General features: G+C 35.5%; 1 protein-coding gene across 4 annotated transcripts in view; it reads left to right on the top strand.

The window, feature by feature from the left end:
* The window catches only part of Atp11b (ATPase phospholipid transporting 11B (putative)), a 113,235-nt gene that overhangs the window by 33,449 nt on the left and 59,734 nt on the right, over positions 1-20,052 (top strand). For all 4 annotated transcript variants that reach the window (XM_071615440.1, XM_071615441.1, XM_071615443.1 and 1 more), the window contains 5 exons: positions 10,429-10,510; positions 14,950-15,100; positions 16,160-16,357; positions 18,753-18,995; positions 19,719-19,894. In XM_071615440.1, the coding sequence (XP_071471541.1) occupies positions 10,429-10,510; positions 14,950-15,100; positions 16,160-16,357; positions 18,753-18,995; positions 19,719-19,894 (850 nt within the window). The remainder of the gene's footprint in view (positions 1-10,428; positions 10,511-14,949; positions 15,101-16,159; positions 16,358-18,752; positions 18,996-19,718; positions 19,895-20,052) is intronic.

The following is a 20,052-nucleotide window of genomic DNA, read 5'->3' as shown; positions in this document are numbered from 1 at the left end:
TTTTAGGTCTTGCTTCTGATTTTCTTTTTTTTTTTTTTTTTAATTGGTTGTTCAAAACATTACAAAGCTCTTGACATATCAAATTTCATACATTAGATTCAAGTAGGTTATGAACTCCCAATTTTACCCCAAATACAGATTGCAGAATCACATCGGTTACACATCCACATTTTTACATAATGCCCTATTAGTAACTGTTGTATTCTGCTACATTTCCTATCCTCTACTATCCCCCCTCCCCTCCCCTCCCATCTTCTCTCTCTACCCCCATCTACTGTAATTCATTTCTCTCCTTGTTTATTTTCCCATTCCCCTCACAACCTCTTATATGTAATTTTGTATAACAATGAGGGTCTCCCTCCATTACCATGCAATTTCCCTTTTCTCTCCCTTTCCCTCCCACCTCATGTCTCTGTTTAATGTTAATCTTTTCTTCCTGCTATTCCTCCCTGCTCTGTTCTTTGTTGCTGTCATTATATCAAAGAAGACATTTGGTATTTGTTTTTTAGGGATTGGCTAGCTTCACTAAGCATAATCTGCTCTAGTGCCATCCATTTCCCTGCAAATTCCATGATTTTGTCATTTTTTAGTGCTGCGTAATACTCCATGGTGTATAAATGCCACATTCTTTTTATCCATTCATCTATTGAAGGGCATCTGGGTTGGTTCCACAGTCTAGCAATTGTGAATTGTGCTGCTATGAACATCGATGTGGCAGTATCCCTGTAGGACGCTCTTTTAAGGTCTTCAGGGAATAGTCCGAGAAGGGCAATAGCTGGGTCAAATGGTGGTTCCATTCCCAGCTTTCCCAGGAATCTCCATACTGCTTTCCAAATTGGCCGCACCAGTTTGCAGTCCCACCAGCAATGTACAAGAGTACCCTTTTCCCCACATCCTCGCCAGCACTTGTTGTTGTTTGACTTCAGAATGGCTGCCAATCTTACTGGAGTGAGATGGTATCTTAGGGTGGTTTTGATTTGCATTTCTCTGACTGCTAGAGATGCTGAGCATTTTTTCATGTACTTGTTTTTTTTTTTTAATTTTTTATTGTTGGTTGTTCAAAACGTTACATAGTTCTTGATATATCATATTTCACACTTTGATTCAAGCGGGTTATGAACTCCCATTTTTACCCCATATACAGATTGCAGAATCACATCAGTTACACATCCATTGATTTACATATTGCCATACTAGTGTCTGTTGTGTTCTGCTGCCTTTCCTATCCTCTACTATCCCCCCTCCCCTCCCCTCTTCTCTCTCTGCCCCCTCTACTGTCATTCATTTGTCTCCCTTGTATTATTTTTCCCTTTCCCCTCACTTCCTCTTGTATGTACTTTTTTTTTTTTTTACAATTATCTTTAATTTTTTATTGTTGGTTTTTCAAAACATTACATAGTTCTTGATATATCATATTTCACACTTTGATTCAAGTGGGTTATGAGCTCCCATTTTTACCCCATAACAGATTGCAGAATCACATCAGTTACACATCCATTGATTTACATATTGCCATACTAGTGTCTGTTGTGTTCTGCTGCCTTTCCTATCCTCTACTATACCCCCTCCCCTCCCCTCCCCTCCCCTCTTCTCTCTCTACCCCCTCTACTGTCAATCATTTCTCCCCCTTGTATTATTTTTCCCTTTCACCTCACTTCCTCTTGTATGTACTTTTATATAACCCTGAGGGTCTCCTTCCATTTCCATGCAATTTCCCTTCTCTCTCCCTTTCCCTCCCACCTCTCATCCCTGTTTAATGTTAATCTTCTCATGCTCTTCGACCCTACTCTGTTCTTAGTTACTCTCCTTATATCAAAGAAGACATTTGGCATTTGTTTTTTAGAGATTGGCTAGCTTCACTTAGCATAATCTGCTCTAATGCCATCCATTTCCCTGCAAATTCTATGATTTTGTCATTTTTTAATGCAGAGTAATACTCCATTGTGTATAAATGCCACATTTTTTTTATCCATTCGTCTATTGAAGGGCATCTAGGTTGGTTCCACAGTCTTGCTATTGTGAATTGTGCTGCTATGAACATCGATGTAGCAGTGTCCCTGTAGCATGCTCTTTTTAGGTCTTTAGGGAATAGACCGAGAAGGGGAATAGCTGGGTCAAATGGTGGCTCCATTCCCAGCTTTCCAAGAAATCTCCATACTGCTTTCCAAACTGGCTGCACCAATTTGCAGTCCCACCAGCAGTGTACAAGTGTACCCTTTTCCCCACATCCTCGCCAGCACTTGTTGTTTGACTTCATACTGGCTGCCAATCTTACTGGAGTGAGATGGTATCTTAGGGTGGTTTTGATTTGCATTTCTCTGACTGCTAGAGATGGTGAGCATTTTTTCATGTACTTGTTGATTGATTGTATGTCCTCTTCTGAGAAGTGTCTGTTCAGGTCCTTGGCCCATTTGTTGATTGGGTTGTTTGTTATTTTATTGTCTAATTTTTTGAGTTCTTTGTATACTCTGGATATTAGGGCTCTATCTGAAGTGTGAGGAGTAAAGATTTGTTTCCAGGATGTAGGCTCCCTATTTACCTCTCTTATTGTTTCTTTTGCTGAGAAAAAACTTTTTAGTTTGAGTAAGTCCCATTTGTTGATTCTAGTTATTAACTTTTGTGCTATGGGTGTCCTATTGAGGAATTTGGAGCCCGACCCCACAGTATGTAGATCGTAGCCAACTTTTTCTTCTATCAGATGGCGTGTCTCTGATTTGATATCAAGCTCCTTGATCCATTTTGAATTAACTTTTGTGCATGGCGCGAGAAAGGGATTCAGTTTCATTTTGTTGCATATGGATTTCCAGTTTTCCGGACACCATTTGTTGAAGATGCTATCCTTCCTCCATTGCATGCTTTTAGCTCCTTTATCAAATATAAGATAGTTGTAGCTTTGTGGATTAGTCTCTGTGTCCTCTATTCTGTACCATTGGTCCACCAGCCTGTTTTGGTACCAGTACCATGCTGTTTTTGTTACTATTGCTCTGTAATATAGTTTGAAATCTGGTATCGCTATACCACCTGATTCACACTTCCTGCTTAGAACTGCTTTTGCTATTCTGGGTCTTTTATTTTTCCATATGAATTTCATGATTGCTTTATCTATTTCTACAAGAAATGCCGTTGGGATTTTGATTGGCATTGCATTAAACCTATAGAGAACTTTTGGTAATATCGCCATTTTGATGATGTTAGTTCTGCCTATCCATGAACAGGGTATATTTTTCCATCTTCTAAGATCTTCTTCTACTTCTCTTTTTAGGGTTCTGTAGTTTTCATTGTATAAATCTTTCACCTCTTTTGTTAGGTTGATTCCCAAGTATTTTATTTTTTTGAGGATATTTTGAATGGAGTGGTTGTCCTCATTTCCGTTTCAGAAGTTTTTTCGCTGATATACAGAAATGCCTTTGATTTATGCGTGTTGATTTTATATCCTGCCACTTTGCTGAATTCATTTATTAGTTCTAGTAGTTTTTTTTGTAGACCCTTTTGGGTCTTCTAGGTATAGAATCATGTTGTCTGCAAATAGTGATAATTTAAGTTCTTCTTTTCCTATTTTTATGCCTTTAATTTCTTTCATCTGTCTAATTGCTCTGGCCAGTGTTTCAAGAACTATATTGAATAGAAGTGGTGATAGAGGGCATCCCTGTCTTGTTCCAGATTTTAGAGGGAATGCCTTCAGTTTTTCTCCATTCAGAATGATGCTAGCCTGAGGCTTAGCATAGATAGCTTTTCCAATTCGAGGTAAGTTCCTGTTATCCCTAGTTTTTCTAATGTTTTGAACATAAAGGGATGCTGTACTTTGTCGAATGCTTTTTCTGCGTCTATCGAGGTGATCATATGGTTCTTATCTTTAAGTCTATTGATGTGGTGAATAACATTTATTGATTTCCGTATATTGAACCATCCTTGCATCCCAGGGATGAATCCTACTTGATCATGGTGCACAATTTTTTGATGTGCCTTTGTATCCGATTCGCCAGAATTTTATTGAGGATTTTTGCATCTAGGTTCATCAGAGATATTGGTCTGTAGTTTTCTTTCTTTGAGGTGTCTTTCTCTGGTTTCGGAATCAGGGTGATGTTGGCCTCATAGAATGAATTTGGCAGAGCTCCCTCTTTTTCTATTTCCTGAAATAACTTGAAAAGTATTGGTATTAATTCTTCTTTAAAGGTTTTGTAAAACTTCTCTGTATACCCATCCGGTCCTGGGCTTTTCTTGGTTGGTAGTCTTTTGATTGCTTCTTCTATTTCATCCATTGATATTGGTCTGTTTAAGTTGTGAGTATCCTCCTGACTCAGTCTGGGCAAATCATATGACTTAAGAAATTTATCGATGTCTTCACTGTCTTCTATTTTATTGGAATATAGGTTTTCAAAATAATTTCTAATTGTCTTCTGTATTTCTGTAGCATCTGTTGTGATATTGCCTTTTCATCCCGTATGTTAGTAATTTGAGTTCTCTCTCTTCTTCTCTTCGTTAGCATGGCTAAGGGTCTGTCGATCTTATTTATTTTTTCGAAGAACCAACTTTTAGTTTTGTTAATTTTTTCAATAGTTTCTTTTGTTTCAATTTTGTTGATTTCCGCTCTGATTTTAATTATTTCTTGCCTTCTGCTACATTTGCTGTTGTTTTGCTCTTCCTTTTCTAGGGCTTTGAGATGAAATGTGAGCTCATTTATTTGTTGGTTTTTCCTTTTTTTGAGGAATGACTTCCAGGCGATGAATTTCCCTCTTAAAACTGCTTTCATTGTGTCCCATAGATTCCGATATGTTGTGTCTGTATTTTCATTTATCTCTAAGAATTTTTTGATTTCCTCCTTTATGTCTTCTGTACCCCATTGATCATTCAGTAACATATTGTTCATTTTCCATGTGATGTAGGATTTTTCCTTCCTTCTTTTATCATTGATTTCCAGTTTCATTCCATTATGATCAGATAAAATGCATGGTATTATCTCCACCCCTTTATATTTACTGAGGGTTGCCCTATGGCATAATATATGTTCTATTTTAGAGAAGGATCCATGTGCTGCTGAGAAAAAAGTATATCCACGTGATGATGGTTGATATATTCTATATATGTCAGTTAAGTCTAGGTTATTGATTGTGATATTGAGTTCTATAGTTTCTTTATTCAACTTTTGTTTGGAGGATCTGTCCAATGGTGAGAGAGGCGTGTTGAAGTCACCCATAATTATTGTGTTGTGGTCTATTTGATTCTTGAACTTGAGGAGAATTTGTTTTATGAACGCCGCAGCACCATTATTTGGTGCATAAATATTGATAATTGTTATGTCTTGCTGGTGAATGGTTCCTTTTAACAGTATATAATGTCCTTCCTTATCCCTTTTGATTAACTTAGTCTTGAAGTCGATTTTATTCGATATGAGGATGGCCACCCCTGCTTGCTTACGAGGACCGTGTGCGTGGTATATTTTTTCCCAACCTTTCACCTTCAGCCTGTGTATGTCTTTTCCAATCAGATGTGTCTCCTGGAGGCAGCATATTGTTGGATTTGTTTTTTTAATCCATGTTACCAGCCTATGTCGCTTTATGGGAGAGTTTAAGCCATTAACGTTTAGAGTTACTATTGATATATGGTTTGTACTTCCAGCCATGTCTGATTATTTATCTTCTTTTTTTTTTTTAACTTAGTTTCTCCATGATTAGCTTTCCCCCCGCCCTCTGTCTTTACAGAGGCACTTCCCACTGATGGTTTTGGTTATTGTTTTTCATTTCTTCCTCGTGTAGTGTTTTGCTGAAGATGCTTTGCAATGCTGGTCTTCTGGCTGCAAATTCTTTTAGCTTTTGTTTATCATGAAAGATTTTTATTTCGTTGTCGTACCTGAAGCTTAATTTTGCTGGATACAGAATTCTTGGTTGGCATCCATTGTCTTTCAGTGTTTGAAATACGTTGTTCCAGGATCTTCTTGCTTTCAGCGTCTGTGATGAAAAATCCGTTGTTAACCTTATTGCTTTACCCCTGAATGTAATCTGCCTCCTTTCTCTTGTAGCTTTTAATATTTTCTCTTTGTTCTGTATATTGGATATCTTCATAACAATGTGTCTTGGTGTTGGTCTACTGTGATTTTGTGTGCTCGGTGTCCTGTATGCATCTACAATTTGTATATCTGTTTCCTTTTTTATTTCTGGAAAGTTTTCTGTAATTATTTCATTCAGCAGGTTACTCATTCCCTTGGTTTTTGTCTCTGTACCTTCCTCTATCCCGATGACTCGTAGGTTTGGATTTTTTATGTTATCCCATATCTCTTGGATGTTTTTCTCCTTATTTTTTACCAGCCTTTCTGAGTTGGCTGGGCTCTTTTCAAGATGATATATTTTGTCTTCATTATCTGACGTTCTGGCTTCTACTTGCTCCACTCTGTTAGTGATACTCTCAATTGAGTTTTTAATTTGGTTTATCGTTTCCTTCATTTCTAGAATTATTGTTTGAGTTTTTTTTATAATCTCTATCTCCTGATAAAGATGCTTAACTTCTTCTTTTATCTGTTTATGTAATTCATTTTCAATGTGTTCTTTCACTGTTTGGATTTGCTGTCTCGTATCCTCTTTAAGGTTCCATTCCATCTGTCTAAGGTATTCCTTGAGTTCTTTATATGACCATTTTTCTGCTGACTCTAGGTCCTCCTGAATATTTAGGCTGTCCTTCATTGTTTGTACTCCTTTTCTTCCTTGCTTTTTTATGCTGCTCATGTTACTTCTTGTTCTGTTTGACTGCTGATTTACTGTTTACTCTTATAAATTTATTTGATGCTTGGGAGGAAAGATATTAGAAGGGAAGGGAAGAAGTCACTAAAGAGAATGAGAGTAGGCAGGTAGAATTCAAGGAAGGGGGAATAAGAAAATTGAAAAGAAATGAAAAGACAAAAGAAACAAAAAAAATAGAAAATAAAGAAAGAAAGAAAAAAAATTTTTTTTAAATAATAATGATAATAAAAAAAGAAATTTAAATTTAAAAAATAATAATAATAAAATTTTAAAAAATTAAAAACATTAAAAAGAAAAAGTTACAGAACAACAACAAAAAAAATGAAAATGAAAGAAAAAGAAAAAATAATAATAAGAAGAAGAAATGCAGTCATAGAGTTCGATTAACTTCTCTTCCAGTAGGTGGAGCTGTGCCCACTGGGCCAAGCTTCTCCTCTCAATAGGTGGGAACCAATCACTGAGCAGCAGCTCTTCCTCCCAGACTGGGCGGGTCTCCAATCCTGAGTGTCTAGGGCCTTTTCTTGTGTTTCCTCAAGCCAGGCCCCGCTCACCTGTGATGCTCACCACAATACTGGCTACATGCCAGGTCTGCTGCTCCTGGGAGCCCTGTTTTCATGAACGCCTGGGCACACTCTCCCTGTTTGCCTCCCTCAGACCCTAAGTTTGTAGGGCTTGGGGCTGAGAACCCCCAGCGAATTTGCTTGCCCTCCGGTAGTCACGCCCCCGGTAGCTGGTGCAAGAGACCTCAGTTGTCAGCACTGGTGGGAGCGGTAGCCGGGAGTTCCACGCCGCGAGTCCCACGCCACTCCTGATTCCCTGGGTCTGGCTATCGCGCTCACAGGAGAGCTGGGAGGGGCCCTTAAGGTTTCCCCGCTGTGTGGAGAGAGATGGCTAGGGGATTACACACCTGTCGTGCTGGTTTCAATGAAGTTATCTCCTCCGCCCGTGACGTCAGTTCTCTGCCAAGGTGGTATCCCATGCAAATGGTGACCGATCGTTCCCTTTGCCGGGTGACCAATGCAATGGGTTGGTCCTGACTGTCTCTCCCAATCCCCATTTCAATCCTGTGGCCACTGTCTATGAAGGCTTGGTTGGCTTTTACCTCTGTAAGTTCAGAGGGGCCGACCAGTTATTTCAGCGGGATCGTTAGTGCTGAGTCACAAGAAGCAGGTAAACCGGAGCTTGAATGCAGCCAATCCGGGCTCGGTGTGTGTGTTCTGAGGGGCCCAGACTGTTTGCCCCAGATCCACGTCAGCTCAGCATTGCCTAGTGGTCCTGTATGCATCGTCTTCTTTCAAGTCTTGTATCATCCTGATGGGGTGGGGGAAGGGAGGGAAGAGTCCAGCAGCAAAACTATAACTCGGGATGATGGCGGGGCGCTCGCGCCGCTTCCTCCGGTGAGTCTCAGCCTCGGGCTCCCGCGCCTCGCTCCGCCGCGGCCTCCGCAGCCAGCACCGCCCCAGCCGCTCTCCAAGGTTTATTCTTATTGCTCTTGAACCCAATTCTTTTACTTTTGGAGAACTTGAATGGCCAGAGGATTAGCCGTTTTTTGGAAAGGGGAAGTCGTTCCAGTGGAGACCGCGTGTGCCCAGTCTACTAGCTTCTCAATTCCCTCAACCTCGCTCCAGCTCTTCACTGTCGCCAGCGTGGGTTGGTTTTTCAATTTACACCGCACTTGAAGCTGCCCTCTCCTGAACTGCAATCACAATCCAGGGTGCGTGTGGCCACTAGTTTTGTGCGCAAAACCACCAGACCCTTGCTTCTGATTTTCTTTTCCTGCTACCTGTATTATATCTTATCTCTCAGTATTAGGCTCTCTGATAAATCTTATATTATATATATATATATATTTTTTTTTTTTTAATAGAAAATAAGCATTGGCAAGGATATGGAGAAAGAAGAACCCTATTTCATTGCAGATGGTAGTGTAAAATGTCACAGCTTCTAGTAAAACAGTTTGGCAGTTCTTCAGGAAGTTAAACATAGTATTACCATATGACTCAACAGTCTCACACTAGGTATATACCCAAGAGAACAGAAAATGGGTGTTCAAAAACTTCCACAAGAATCTTCATAGCAGCACTCTTCACAATAACCAAAGATTGGGAACAGCCAAATGTTCATCAACTAATGAATGCATAAGTAAAATATGGTATATCCGTATAATAGAATACTACTTAACCATAAAAAGGAATGAAGTAATGCATGCTACAACATGGATGAGCCTTGAATATTGTGTTAAGTGAAAGACGTGAGACATAAAAGGTCACATAATGGTATGATTCCATTTATTGAAATACCCAGAATGGATAAAGTCATAGACACAAGTAGATAAGTGGGTCCCAGGGGTTGGGGAGAGGAGGGAACTAGGGAACTAATTATTTAATGGGTGCAGAGTTTTCTTTCAGAGTGATAAAAATATTCTCTGGTTTATATGGTTGGTTCTATAAAATTGTGAATGTTCTAAGTGCCCCTGAAAATAGTAAATTGTATGTTATATGTATTTTACCATGGTTTTAAAAAATCCATTTTAATGTTCTGATGGCAGAAACCAAAGTAACTCTCCAGGGCTTTTAGAGCTCAAGTAAGTATATTTTAGTATATCTTTCTAATAGTGTCTCCTTCATGCCTGTTTACCTTAAAGCAGTGGTCCCAGTTTTGTACACTCTTAAAATATGTATTTGAATGCCTTTAAGTGGGTCTATTTTCTGTTGTTTGCCTCAACACCACTTTTTCCTGTTGTTTCACTATGGCTATTTTTACACATTTCTACAGTTCCAGTGCCCTTTCTCATTTGAGTTATGACCCCTGCCTTTAAGGAGTCATTCTAATAATAAAAATTCCAGGATAAAGAGTGCATGATTAGTCCTGTATTATTTCTCAGATTAGTATTTAGCATTAAGAATGAACATTTGCTAATTATCTGTTTGATTCTAGACATTTTGTTAATTTTTCATACGGACCTCCCAGTTCTATGAGGTATTTTTCCTCCATTTAAAGATGAGGAAATTGAGACTCCAAGAGATTACTTATACATAGATGTGGAACTAGTAAATGGCAGGCTAGTATTCAAACCAAGGTCTAACTGCAAAGTTTTTATAAGGTTGTTTTTGCCAAATGTCATTCATTCCCAGTATTAGTCCTGTTATTACTGTCATTCTCACTCATCTCAGAGTCTTTTATGTAGGCACACATTTTTTTAAATGGCATTTTCTTTGCATTTACGTAATTTACTATGATGGATATCCATATTATCTCTCCAGTGCTTATGGAATGATGTCTAGACTCCAGATTCTGGCATTGGGGCTTTCACACATGGCCCCGATACATTGTTTCAACCTAACAAAGTGCTTTTCTGTTTCTGTCTTTGTTAGTTAGCACTGTTAACTCGGTCTTTTTCATCATTTTTCCTCTATCAATTCCAACACAAATAATATCTCTTTCAGGAATCCATTATAACTCTGGCACAGGACTCTCATGGCCTCCTTGTCCAGCAGGCTGAGTGATTAGGGTTTCTACAAAATTGGACTTGGAAAGACTTTAAAAACTTAAAAGACTTAAAGAAAAGCCAAAAGTACAATAACTGTCAGACAATCCTTTTTTAAAGATGGTTTCATGCTGTTGAGCACATTTATTTCCTGTGAAACAGCCCAGAGGATTATTTTTAAAAGAAGTTTTGTTTTGTTTTGTTTGGTAGGTGTTGCTATATACACTGGAATGGAAACTAAGATGGCATTAAATTACAAGAGCAAGTCACAGAAACGATCTGCAGTAGAAAAGTAAGAAAATTTTTCACTTATTTATATATAATTATAACTATATTTGTTATATATATATATATATATATATATATATATATATATATATATATATATATATATATGTAAAAGACACTGTCCTGCCTCCAAGGACACAATTTTATTGACATATATGTCAATAAAATTGTGTCCTTGGAGGCAGGGCAGTGTCTTATATTTTTATGTACAGGCAGCATTTTGCATGTTGTCATACTAAAGTATGACTTTAAAAATAAATATTGTGTTGGGTAAACTGTAGAATCACTTGATCAGGCTAACCTTCCTATGATAATAATTTTTAAAAGGAAAAAAACACGTTTTAAAATAATAAGCTATTAGAAAATACTGGAAATTGACCAGAAGTAAGCAGAAACCAGCAAGGAGGCTAATCTTGAAAGATGTCAACACCAAGGGAAAAGATTTGAATACAACTTTTGTCTGAGGGCATTCCCAATTTATGAACTGCTAAGGACATCAAAAAGTCTAAGCATGGAATGTGGATTCAGCTCAGTATAGCATTTGCCTAATGTACATAAGACCCTGGGTTCAATCTCTAGTACTGCAAGAAAAAAAAAAAAAAGAAGAAGAAGGGGGAAGAGAGGAAGAGGAAAGAAGAAAAGAAAGTCTGAACTTTACTGGATTAAAATACCAGAGGACATGATTCAAAGGTGATGGAAGAACAGCTGGAAAGTTAGGGACAAATATGTAAGGAGAGAGCTAGAGAACTTGAAAACCTCAGAAATTTCTTTCAGATCCTTGCCTGACTACTAGAACCATATATATATGTGCAAGGTATACCTAGTGGGCTTGGGGAAAAAAATAAACAAAATAGTAGTAGGAAGCTGAAAGAACTGAACAGAGAATTTCACTACTTCTCACTGTGGAAGTAGTGAAATTCTGTGGAGACAGAATGGAGGGGGTTAAGTCCAACCAGGTTAACTGCCTAATGAAATAAAAATCAGCACTCTTCTGAGAAATATGAAATAATATATGTTCTGCAGCCTATTATTTAGAAAGTCCAGTATGCATTAAAAAAAAAAAAATAAGCAGACATAAAGCACTTGCCTGGCATGTGCAAAGTCCTGGCTTTGATACCCAGTACCACCAAAAAGAAAAGTCTACAGTGAAAAAAGAATGTAACTCATACTTTATTGGAAAAAGCATTCAATGGAAATTGTCTCCAAAATAATCTAAATCTTACAATTAGCAAATAAGAATTTTGAAGCAAGGAGCGAAAAGAAAATACGAATGAACAAATGAGAAAACTCTTGTTTTTGTTCAAGGGCCTAAAAGAAAACATGAATGAACATAGGGAAATGGAAACTTTAAAAAAGAATCCATGAAAATTATTGAGCTGAAAAATATAAGTACTAAAAGATAAACATTACTGGATAAAGTTAACATCAATTACTGAACTTAGGGAAATTATTCAATTTTAAGAACTGAGAGAAAAAAGATTGGAGAGAAAAGAACAGCACTTCAGAGGAGGTGTGACAACATTAGACTGTCTAGCTTTAGTATAAGTGAATCCCCAAGTAAGAGAAAGGGGCAAAGTAAAAAAAAAAATATTTGGAAAAAATGGCTTGAGACTCTAAAATTTGGGGGAAAAAAAAAAGCGTTAGTTTATACTACCAATAAAGATCATCAAATGCTAAATGGAAGAAAATGTAGAACACCTGCAGGACTTAGAGTTAAGCACAGAGTTATTAGATATAATAATTAATAAGTTGGATTTCATCTAAACTAAAAATCTTTCCAAAGTTCTGTTAAAATGATGAAAGACAAGTTATATACTAGAAGAAAATATATGCAAACCATAAATCTCCCAGAGGCCTATTTCTAGATATATAAAGAACTCTTAAACTGAACAGTAACCCAAAAATTCAGTTACAAATGAGCAAAAGATGTGAATATATATTTCACCAAAGAAGAGTTGCAAATAGCAAATAAATACATAAAAATATGTTCAGACTATCATGTCCATTTACAAGAATGGGGGTCCTAATTAGAATAAGATATATTTTGTGCTTGTATAATCTTATCAGAATTGATTCTACTATCACATATAACTAGGAAGAACCAATTAAAAACAAAGCAAAACAAATTTTAAAAAGATATTTGCATCATTACCTATTAGGGAAAAGCAAATTAGAACCACAGTGAGGTATCGCCCCACCTATTAAAACAGCTAAAATAAAAAATAGTGGTAACACCAAGTGCTGGATAATAGGTGAAGAAACTGGATCTCTCATCATTGTGGAAACAACACTCTGGAAGATAGTTTTTCGGTTTCTTACAAAACTAGACATGCATTTACCATACAGCCTAGTAATTGCACACTTGGGTATTTATCCCAGAGAAATGAATTTTATGTTAACACATAAATTCATACAGGAATGTTCATACCAACTTTATTTGTAACAGCAAAACATAACTTTATTAGGAGCACTTCTCAGTATCCTTTAGTGGGTAAATAGTTGAACAAAAAATCTAGTACATTTATGCAATGAACATTACTTAGCAAGAAAATAACAACCTGAATAACTCTTAAAGGCATTATACTTGGTAAAAAGAGTCACACTCAAAAGATTATATACTCTTATGATTTCAATCTTACAACATTCTCAAAGTGACAAAATTATACAGCTACAGGAGAGGATAGATGCAAATATTGTTAGTATTAGCACAAGGGAGTTCTGTGGCAAAGTTCAATATATTGATAATGGTGGTTAATCTGTATATAGCATTAAATTACATAGAACCATTCACACACATAAAAATGAGTACAGATTTTATAAATGATGAGAATGAATCTACAGTCTAATTTACTATACTGTAACAACATCGTTTTCCTGGTTTTGATATTATGCTACAACTATATAAGATGTCAACATGGGCTAAGAGTACATGAGACTCTGTACTGTTTTTATAACTTCCCGTGTGCCTGTAATTATTTTAAAATAAAAAAAAATTAAAAGGCAATTGATGCCAGGCATGGTGGCGCATGCCTGTAATCCCAGCTACTTGGGAGGCTCAGGTAGGAAGGTCTGAAGTTCAAGCCAGTCTGAGCAACTTAGAAAGATTCTTTCTCAAAATAAAATTAAAGTGGGTGGGAGGGTGGTGAGAATGAGGAAGTCAGTGGTAGAGCACTTGCCTAGCATGTGCCATGCTCTGGTTCAGTCCCTAAAACTAAGAAAAAGAAGCAATTAATGAAATGACAGGATTTAAAAAACTAAAAACACACACAAAAAAAATTAAAATTAAATGGGTAATTTGAAAGAAGGAAAGTACAGAATAAATGAGAATGGTAAAATGTTAATATCTTTGACATTTTAAGCAAGCAGAAGAGCGATGAGGGAAGTGTGAGCAAAGACAGAAGGTGGGGCATGACTGACTGGGTTAATGATGTCAGAATTTGGAGTCAGGCTGATGTAAATTTGAACTTCAGATCCACTGCATATTAGTTATGTGGTCTTGGACCAGTTGTTTTATTCCTTTGAACCAAATGTTTATCTTTAACAATGTGAGCAGTACAAAAGGTGGAATGTCAAACACTGTGCCTAATACATAATACCCAAACAAAAAACAGTTACTTTCTTGTTCTCTTTCCTCTCCACCTATTCTCACTATAGCATAGAGTTTACGTTGTAGGATAGTGGAATATCAATTACTTGCATAGTTAAGATAAGGGTAAATTATGAAGGTCTATGGAGAAAATCCAGAATTCAGGCATTTTTCCATCCTTAAGAGTTTTTACAAAGCCTGAGACCTGCATTTGCCATCAATACATGTTAGATGTATGGGGGTTCATTATACCATTGTTTTATTATTTTGTATATATTTGGATTGTTTAATAAGATGCCATTTATTTTATTATATGAAAAATGCATGTTTCTAAACTTAACATCATACAGGTGACATTAAATTTGACTGGTGAAGGGAAGAGGGATCCTGACTTTGATGGTTTGGAGAAAGTACAGAAATATATTTGGACTTTGGTCTTCAGCAGGAAAAACAATGGATTAATCTCTTCTTCACAGAATGTTTATAAAGATAGTGGATGTGCCAAGTTTTGTAAAATTTTAATGCATATAGCATTAAAAAAAACATAAAATGTTCTTTTGTTAGTACATTTGTAATTAGATGGGTCCTGAAAATACTTAAAATTCTTCAAACAATTCTTTACAGCAAAAATAATTGGCCAAAGCTGTTATTTACTGTAACATCTATATGTATCAGTTCTTTTATTGCTAGTAAATAGATTCTTTTGAATGGTTATTTCTTGAAAGTAAAGACTGTGTCCTCTAAAATAGCTGTAATAATACCTTATTATTTTATTATCTTCTTTAATAGAAGTATTAATTACTAAGCAAATGAAGACAGTAACTTGGATGTTTTGTATTGTCTTTTTCTTGCTTCAGATCAATGAACACATTTTTAATAATTTATCTAATAATCCTTATCTCTGAAGCCATCATCAGTACTATCTTGAAGTATACATGGCAAGCTGAAGAAAAATGGGATGAACCTTGGTATAACCAAAAAACAGAACATCAAAGAAATAGTAGTAAGGTATTTTATGGTGCTCTGCTATAAAAGAAACTATTTTTTTTGGCGCAGTTAGTGCTTTGCTAGTGGCTTGTGATAGGAGGGAACACTGTGATCACATAACCATTAGTACTGACAAAACAACATTGCAAGTGAAGAGCAGTCAGCTTTTCATAGCTTAGGATGTGTAAGTAGTTTCGTTCCCTGTGGAATGACTTGAGTAGTTAAAACAGATCACAAAAATTTAAATCTGACTATATTTGTATCTACCTCAATACTACAAATTCTGTTTTCTATTCCATTTATTGTATATTGAAAATTATTTAAAGAGCAAGTTGATTTATTTTCTATCCTGTCTATATAATTCAGGTTTCTCTGTCTTGGTGGTATGAAGTAACTCACAAATTATATCATATAAAGGTTTAAACTGATTAAATGTGGACTACCAAGAGAATTTAAACTACAATTTTGGTAAATAATTGTACTCCAAATTTAACCTTAGATTAAAATATACACATTGAAAGATGTATTTGGATCTCTAGGAGATCACAAAGCAGATAAAATACAGGATGATATTTTCAATACCATTCACAGTTATTTTACCTTTCTCAGAATTCAAATGGAAATTTGGCTCTGCTATGCTGTGGATTAAGGCTATCCCTGTAAAATCTGTACTTCAGAGTTTTGATTTCTTATCAGTTCCAACCTAGCAATTATCTTACATTTTTTTGGAATTTACACTCAATTTTAATTGTCCATGGTTTTGAAGGGAGTAGAGTGGGTAAGTGCACTCCAGAGGGCATAATTATAATTTTACCAAAGGCAGTTTCAGTAATATCAGGTGACTTTAGCTTCTGAAAAGTAACAAATTATTTGAATTTATTGTTTTCCTTTACTCTGATCAAGAGTCTAAATAAAGAAAATAAATGTTAAAAAGACAATTTAATAAATGAATTTCAATTTGTGATATTATCCTATTTTGGAATATAATTGATGATCTGCTTAGTTATGAAACCTTTTGATAAGAAGTAACACAGAAGAAATTCTCATGCTCTTATCAAATAATCATTTCTTTTTTCCTAGATTCTGAGGTTTATTTCTGATTTCCTTGCTTTTTTGGTACTCTACAATTTCATCATTCCAATTTCATTATATGTGACAGTTGAAATGCAAAAATTTCTTGGATCGTTTTTTATTGGCTGGGATCTTGATCTCTATCATGAAGAATCAGATCAGAAAGCTCAAGTCAATACTTCTGATCTTAATGAAGAGCTTGGACAGGTGAATATAACCAGAATATTTTATTTTTAAAACAATACATGTACAAAGGCTAATATAACAAATATTACAAAGTTCATATCAAAAAATCCCTGCTTTGCTCTACATCTTATTCCATTTTTAATTTTTAAATTGCTTCTTTTATTATTTATCAATGTATTTCTACACCCTTTCTTAATTTTAACATGCTAGAAATTATCTATTATGAAATATGAAGATAAAGTCATACTCCTCCTTCCCATACATATTCTGACACATAACCCCCCTTACTTCCCTAAGCCCCTCAATATTGTTATTTCACAAATTAGAATTTATTATTTATTGATTGATATCATTTGACTACTATTCATTAATTCCTTATTCTTTATGTTTCCTATAATGATGTTATTTTGTTTTCTTTCTATATATTTTGTTTTCCTTAGAATTAGAGTTGCTTTGTTCTTTCATTTGCATAATTTCCACATACCACAAACAAGTCCTTAACAAATACATGAAGCTTCTTGCCTCTGTATGTTCAAGCATATCAGTTAGTTAGGAATTTTTTTTTCTTCTCCCTCTCTTTCTTTGTCTCTCTCCCTCTTCCATCCCCGACCCTTTTATTTTTTTCTTGAAGATGGGGTCTTCCTTTGCTTCCAAGCAGAACTCAGACTCCTATAGTATAGTCCTCCTTCCTTAGCCTCATGAGTACCTGGACTACAGGCATTCCTCACCAGACCCACCTTTATTATCATTATTATTATTATTTTACGTAGCAGAATTCCTATGTCTCTGGTGTTATAGTTATCTTTACTATTCCCAATAATACGGACATTTAAGTGTTTATCACTTATATTTATTTCTTGCTCGAAGCAGTAAACTCTACTTTTCCTTTTTTTAATTCTGTTTAGATACACATGACAGTAGAGTGTATTTTGAAATAGTATAAATACATGGAGTATAACTTAGGTGAACTCTTCTTTCTACATAGTGGTGCTCTTTTATCCTAGAATCTTGGCTGAACTTGGTTATTTGTTCTAATAGATATTTCAATGGATTCCTTAGGATTTTTTTTATATACAATGTCATTTCATATGCAAATGGAGAAATTTTCCCAGTTTATTCAATCAGGATAACTTTTCTTTTTCTCTTTCTCCCTTTTTTTTTTTTTTGGGGGGGGGGGTGGACTAATTTCCCTAACTAGTACTTCAATACAGTGTTGATAAAAGTGGCCAGAACAGATATCTATGTCTTATTTCTCTGCATTTAGGAGAAGGGCATTCTATATTTTGGTAGCTGTGAGGGGTTTTTTGATATCTTTTATCAAGTTGAGGAAGTTCTTTTTATATTTTTAGTTTGTTGGTTGTTTTTATCATGACAGGCATTGAATTTTGTCAAATCTTTTTTCTGTATCTATTAAGATGGTCATTTTATTAATAAAGTACAAATATTATTAATACAGTAGATTACATTCTTTTTTTTTTTTATGTCGAATCCGTCTTTTATTCCAGGAATAAATTCCACATAATCATGGTAGATAATCTGTTTTATATGTTTCTGTATCTGGTGTGTGTGTGTGTGTGTGTGTGTGTTTGTGTGTGTGTGTTTGTTCATTGGTCTGTGGTGTGTTTTTTCTTGTGACAGCTACCTCCCTCCCTTTTTATTTTTTAAATTTTTAAATTTTGCAGTACTAGAAATTGAACCCAAGACCTTGAGAACACTATTCAAGTGCTCTGTCACTAAGCAACATTCCCAGCTCTTACCTCTCTTTTTAAGTTATCATTGTAGGAATCAAGTCTTCACTGTAATTCTGGTTATATCAAGACTTAACCAATGTGCCTCTCTCTTCATGGACCTACCCTCTTCTAGGATTAATTTTCTGGAATTAGTCTCTAAAAATATTAAAATAATTTTTCTTAACTACCTTTTAAAAAATGTTTTTTTTTCTTTCAAACATTTAATTTTTTCATTGTATTTGTTTCCTGCCCTCTGTTTCAGTTTTCCCTATTTTGGACAACTTTCTACATTTCTTCAGATCCAGATATCCTTTTACCTTCCAGGTTATAAGGCATTCCTTATATCCTTACTTTAGTGATAATTTTTTAGTTATATTATTTAAAAATTAGTTTACCCAAGAGATAGAAATGAATTTCTTATACTATATGTGAGTCAGTTCTTCAGAGGAATTATGTATCTAAAGATGCTACAAACATCAAAGCTCGTATAGATTTAAAATGTTTTGTGTTGCCTTGTTTAGTTTCTTTGGCATCTATATTGTATATGCATGGACTTATGCTTGAAATCTCAACATTGGTGTACTAAGGTTAATAGATCAACTAGATTTCAAGAGACAGAGAGACAAAGTTTTTGTTATTCAACAAAGGACCTTGAATACAAGGTTTATTTTGTTCTTTCTCTCTAGGTGGAATATGTGTTTACAGATAAAACTGGAACGTTGACAGAAAATGAGATGCAGTTTCGGGAATGTTCAATTAATGGCATGAAATACCAAGAAATCAATGGTAGACTTGTACCTGAAGGACCAACACCTGACTCTTCAGAAGGAAACTTAACTTATCTGAATAGTTTATCTCATCTTAACAACTTATCCCATCTTACAACCAGTTCTTCTTTTAGAACCAGTCCTGAAAATGAAACTGAACTAGTAAGCAATTTCTAAATTAATAAATAAACGTTTCTATAGGTATGGTGGTACTTGCCTGTAATCCCAGCAACTTGAGAGGCTGAGGCAAGAAAATCCTAGTTAGCTGAAGCTGGCCTGAGCAGCTTACCAAGATCCTGTCTCAAAAAAATAAAAAGGACTGGTGACATAGCTCAGTGGTAAGCCACCCATGGATTAAATCCCCATTACCAAAAATAAAGAAATAAGTGTTGCATATGCATTAATTCTCTTCAATAGTTGATGGATTGTGGGGGAAAAGTTTGTATCTTTGGAGCAAGGAATGAATATTTGAAATGTATATATTTGAATATACTACAGAATATAAGCCTAAGATTTTTTAGTTTCAGCCCAATTTAACTTGTCACGTCAAGTGTGTTAGTCTGAGTTCTCCAGGTATTTAAATGAAACAGAGTTAAGAAAAGCTGGTATTCCCTTGAAGTAAAGAAACTGAGAAATAAGCTTAAATTTATTTAACACTTTTTGAGTCCTCACTTTGTCCACAAAAAGGTATTCTCCTTTACTTGCAGTTTGGTTATACCTTCTAAAAAGATGCACATATGTTGAAGGATCTTAAGCCATTGTGGTGTTTCATGGCTCTTTGGGTCATTGGACTCTTTCTTGTTTTAGCTGTTAGGATTCTGTCTGTAGTTTCCTTAATGATATTGGGGAACGCTGCTTTTATCATCGATTATTATATTTTTACAGATTAAAGAACACGATCTCTTCTTTAAGGCAGTCAGTCTCTGCCACACTGTTCAGATCAGCAATGTTCACACTGATGGCATTGGTGATGGCCCCTGGCAATCCAACCTGGCACCCTCCCAGTTGGAATATTATGCATCTTCACCAGATGAAAAGGCTCTAGTGGAAGCTGCTGCAAGGTAATTGAATCAAATTTCCTAACCCTCAGAAAACAACCTTTTAAGTAAATGTTAGAATATTAGAAAACCATCATTTAAAATTTTCAAGCATAAATTCATCAATTTGAATTTTCTAAGATCTCTAAAACTCTGGTTACCATGAAGACTATAATAAAAGT

Source organism: Marmota flaviventris, chromosome 8, assembly GCF_047511675.1.
Source record: "Marmota flaviventris isolate mMarFla1 chromosome 8, mMarFla1.hap1, whole genome shotgun sequence".
In the NCBI taxonomy this organism is placed as follows: domain Eukaryota; kingdom Metazoa; phylum Chordata; class Mammalia; order Rodentia; family Sciuridae; genus Marmota; species Marmota flaviventris.
The sequence above is the reverse complement of the archived record's forward strand: the minus strand, read 5'-3'. Positions and strand labels throughout refer to the sequence as shown.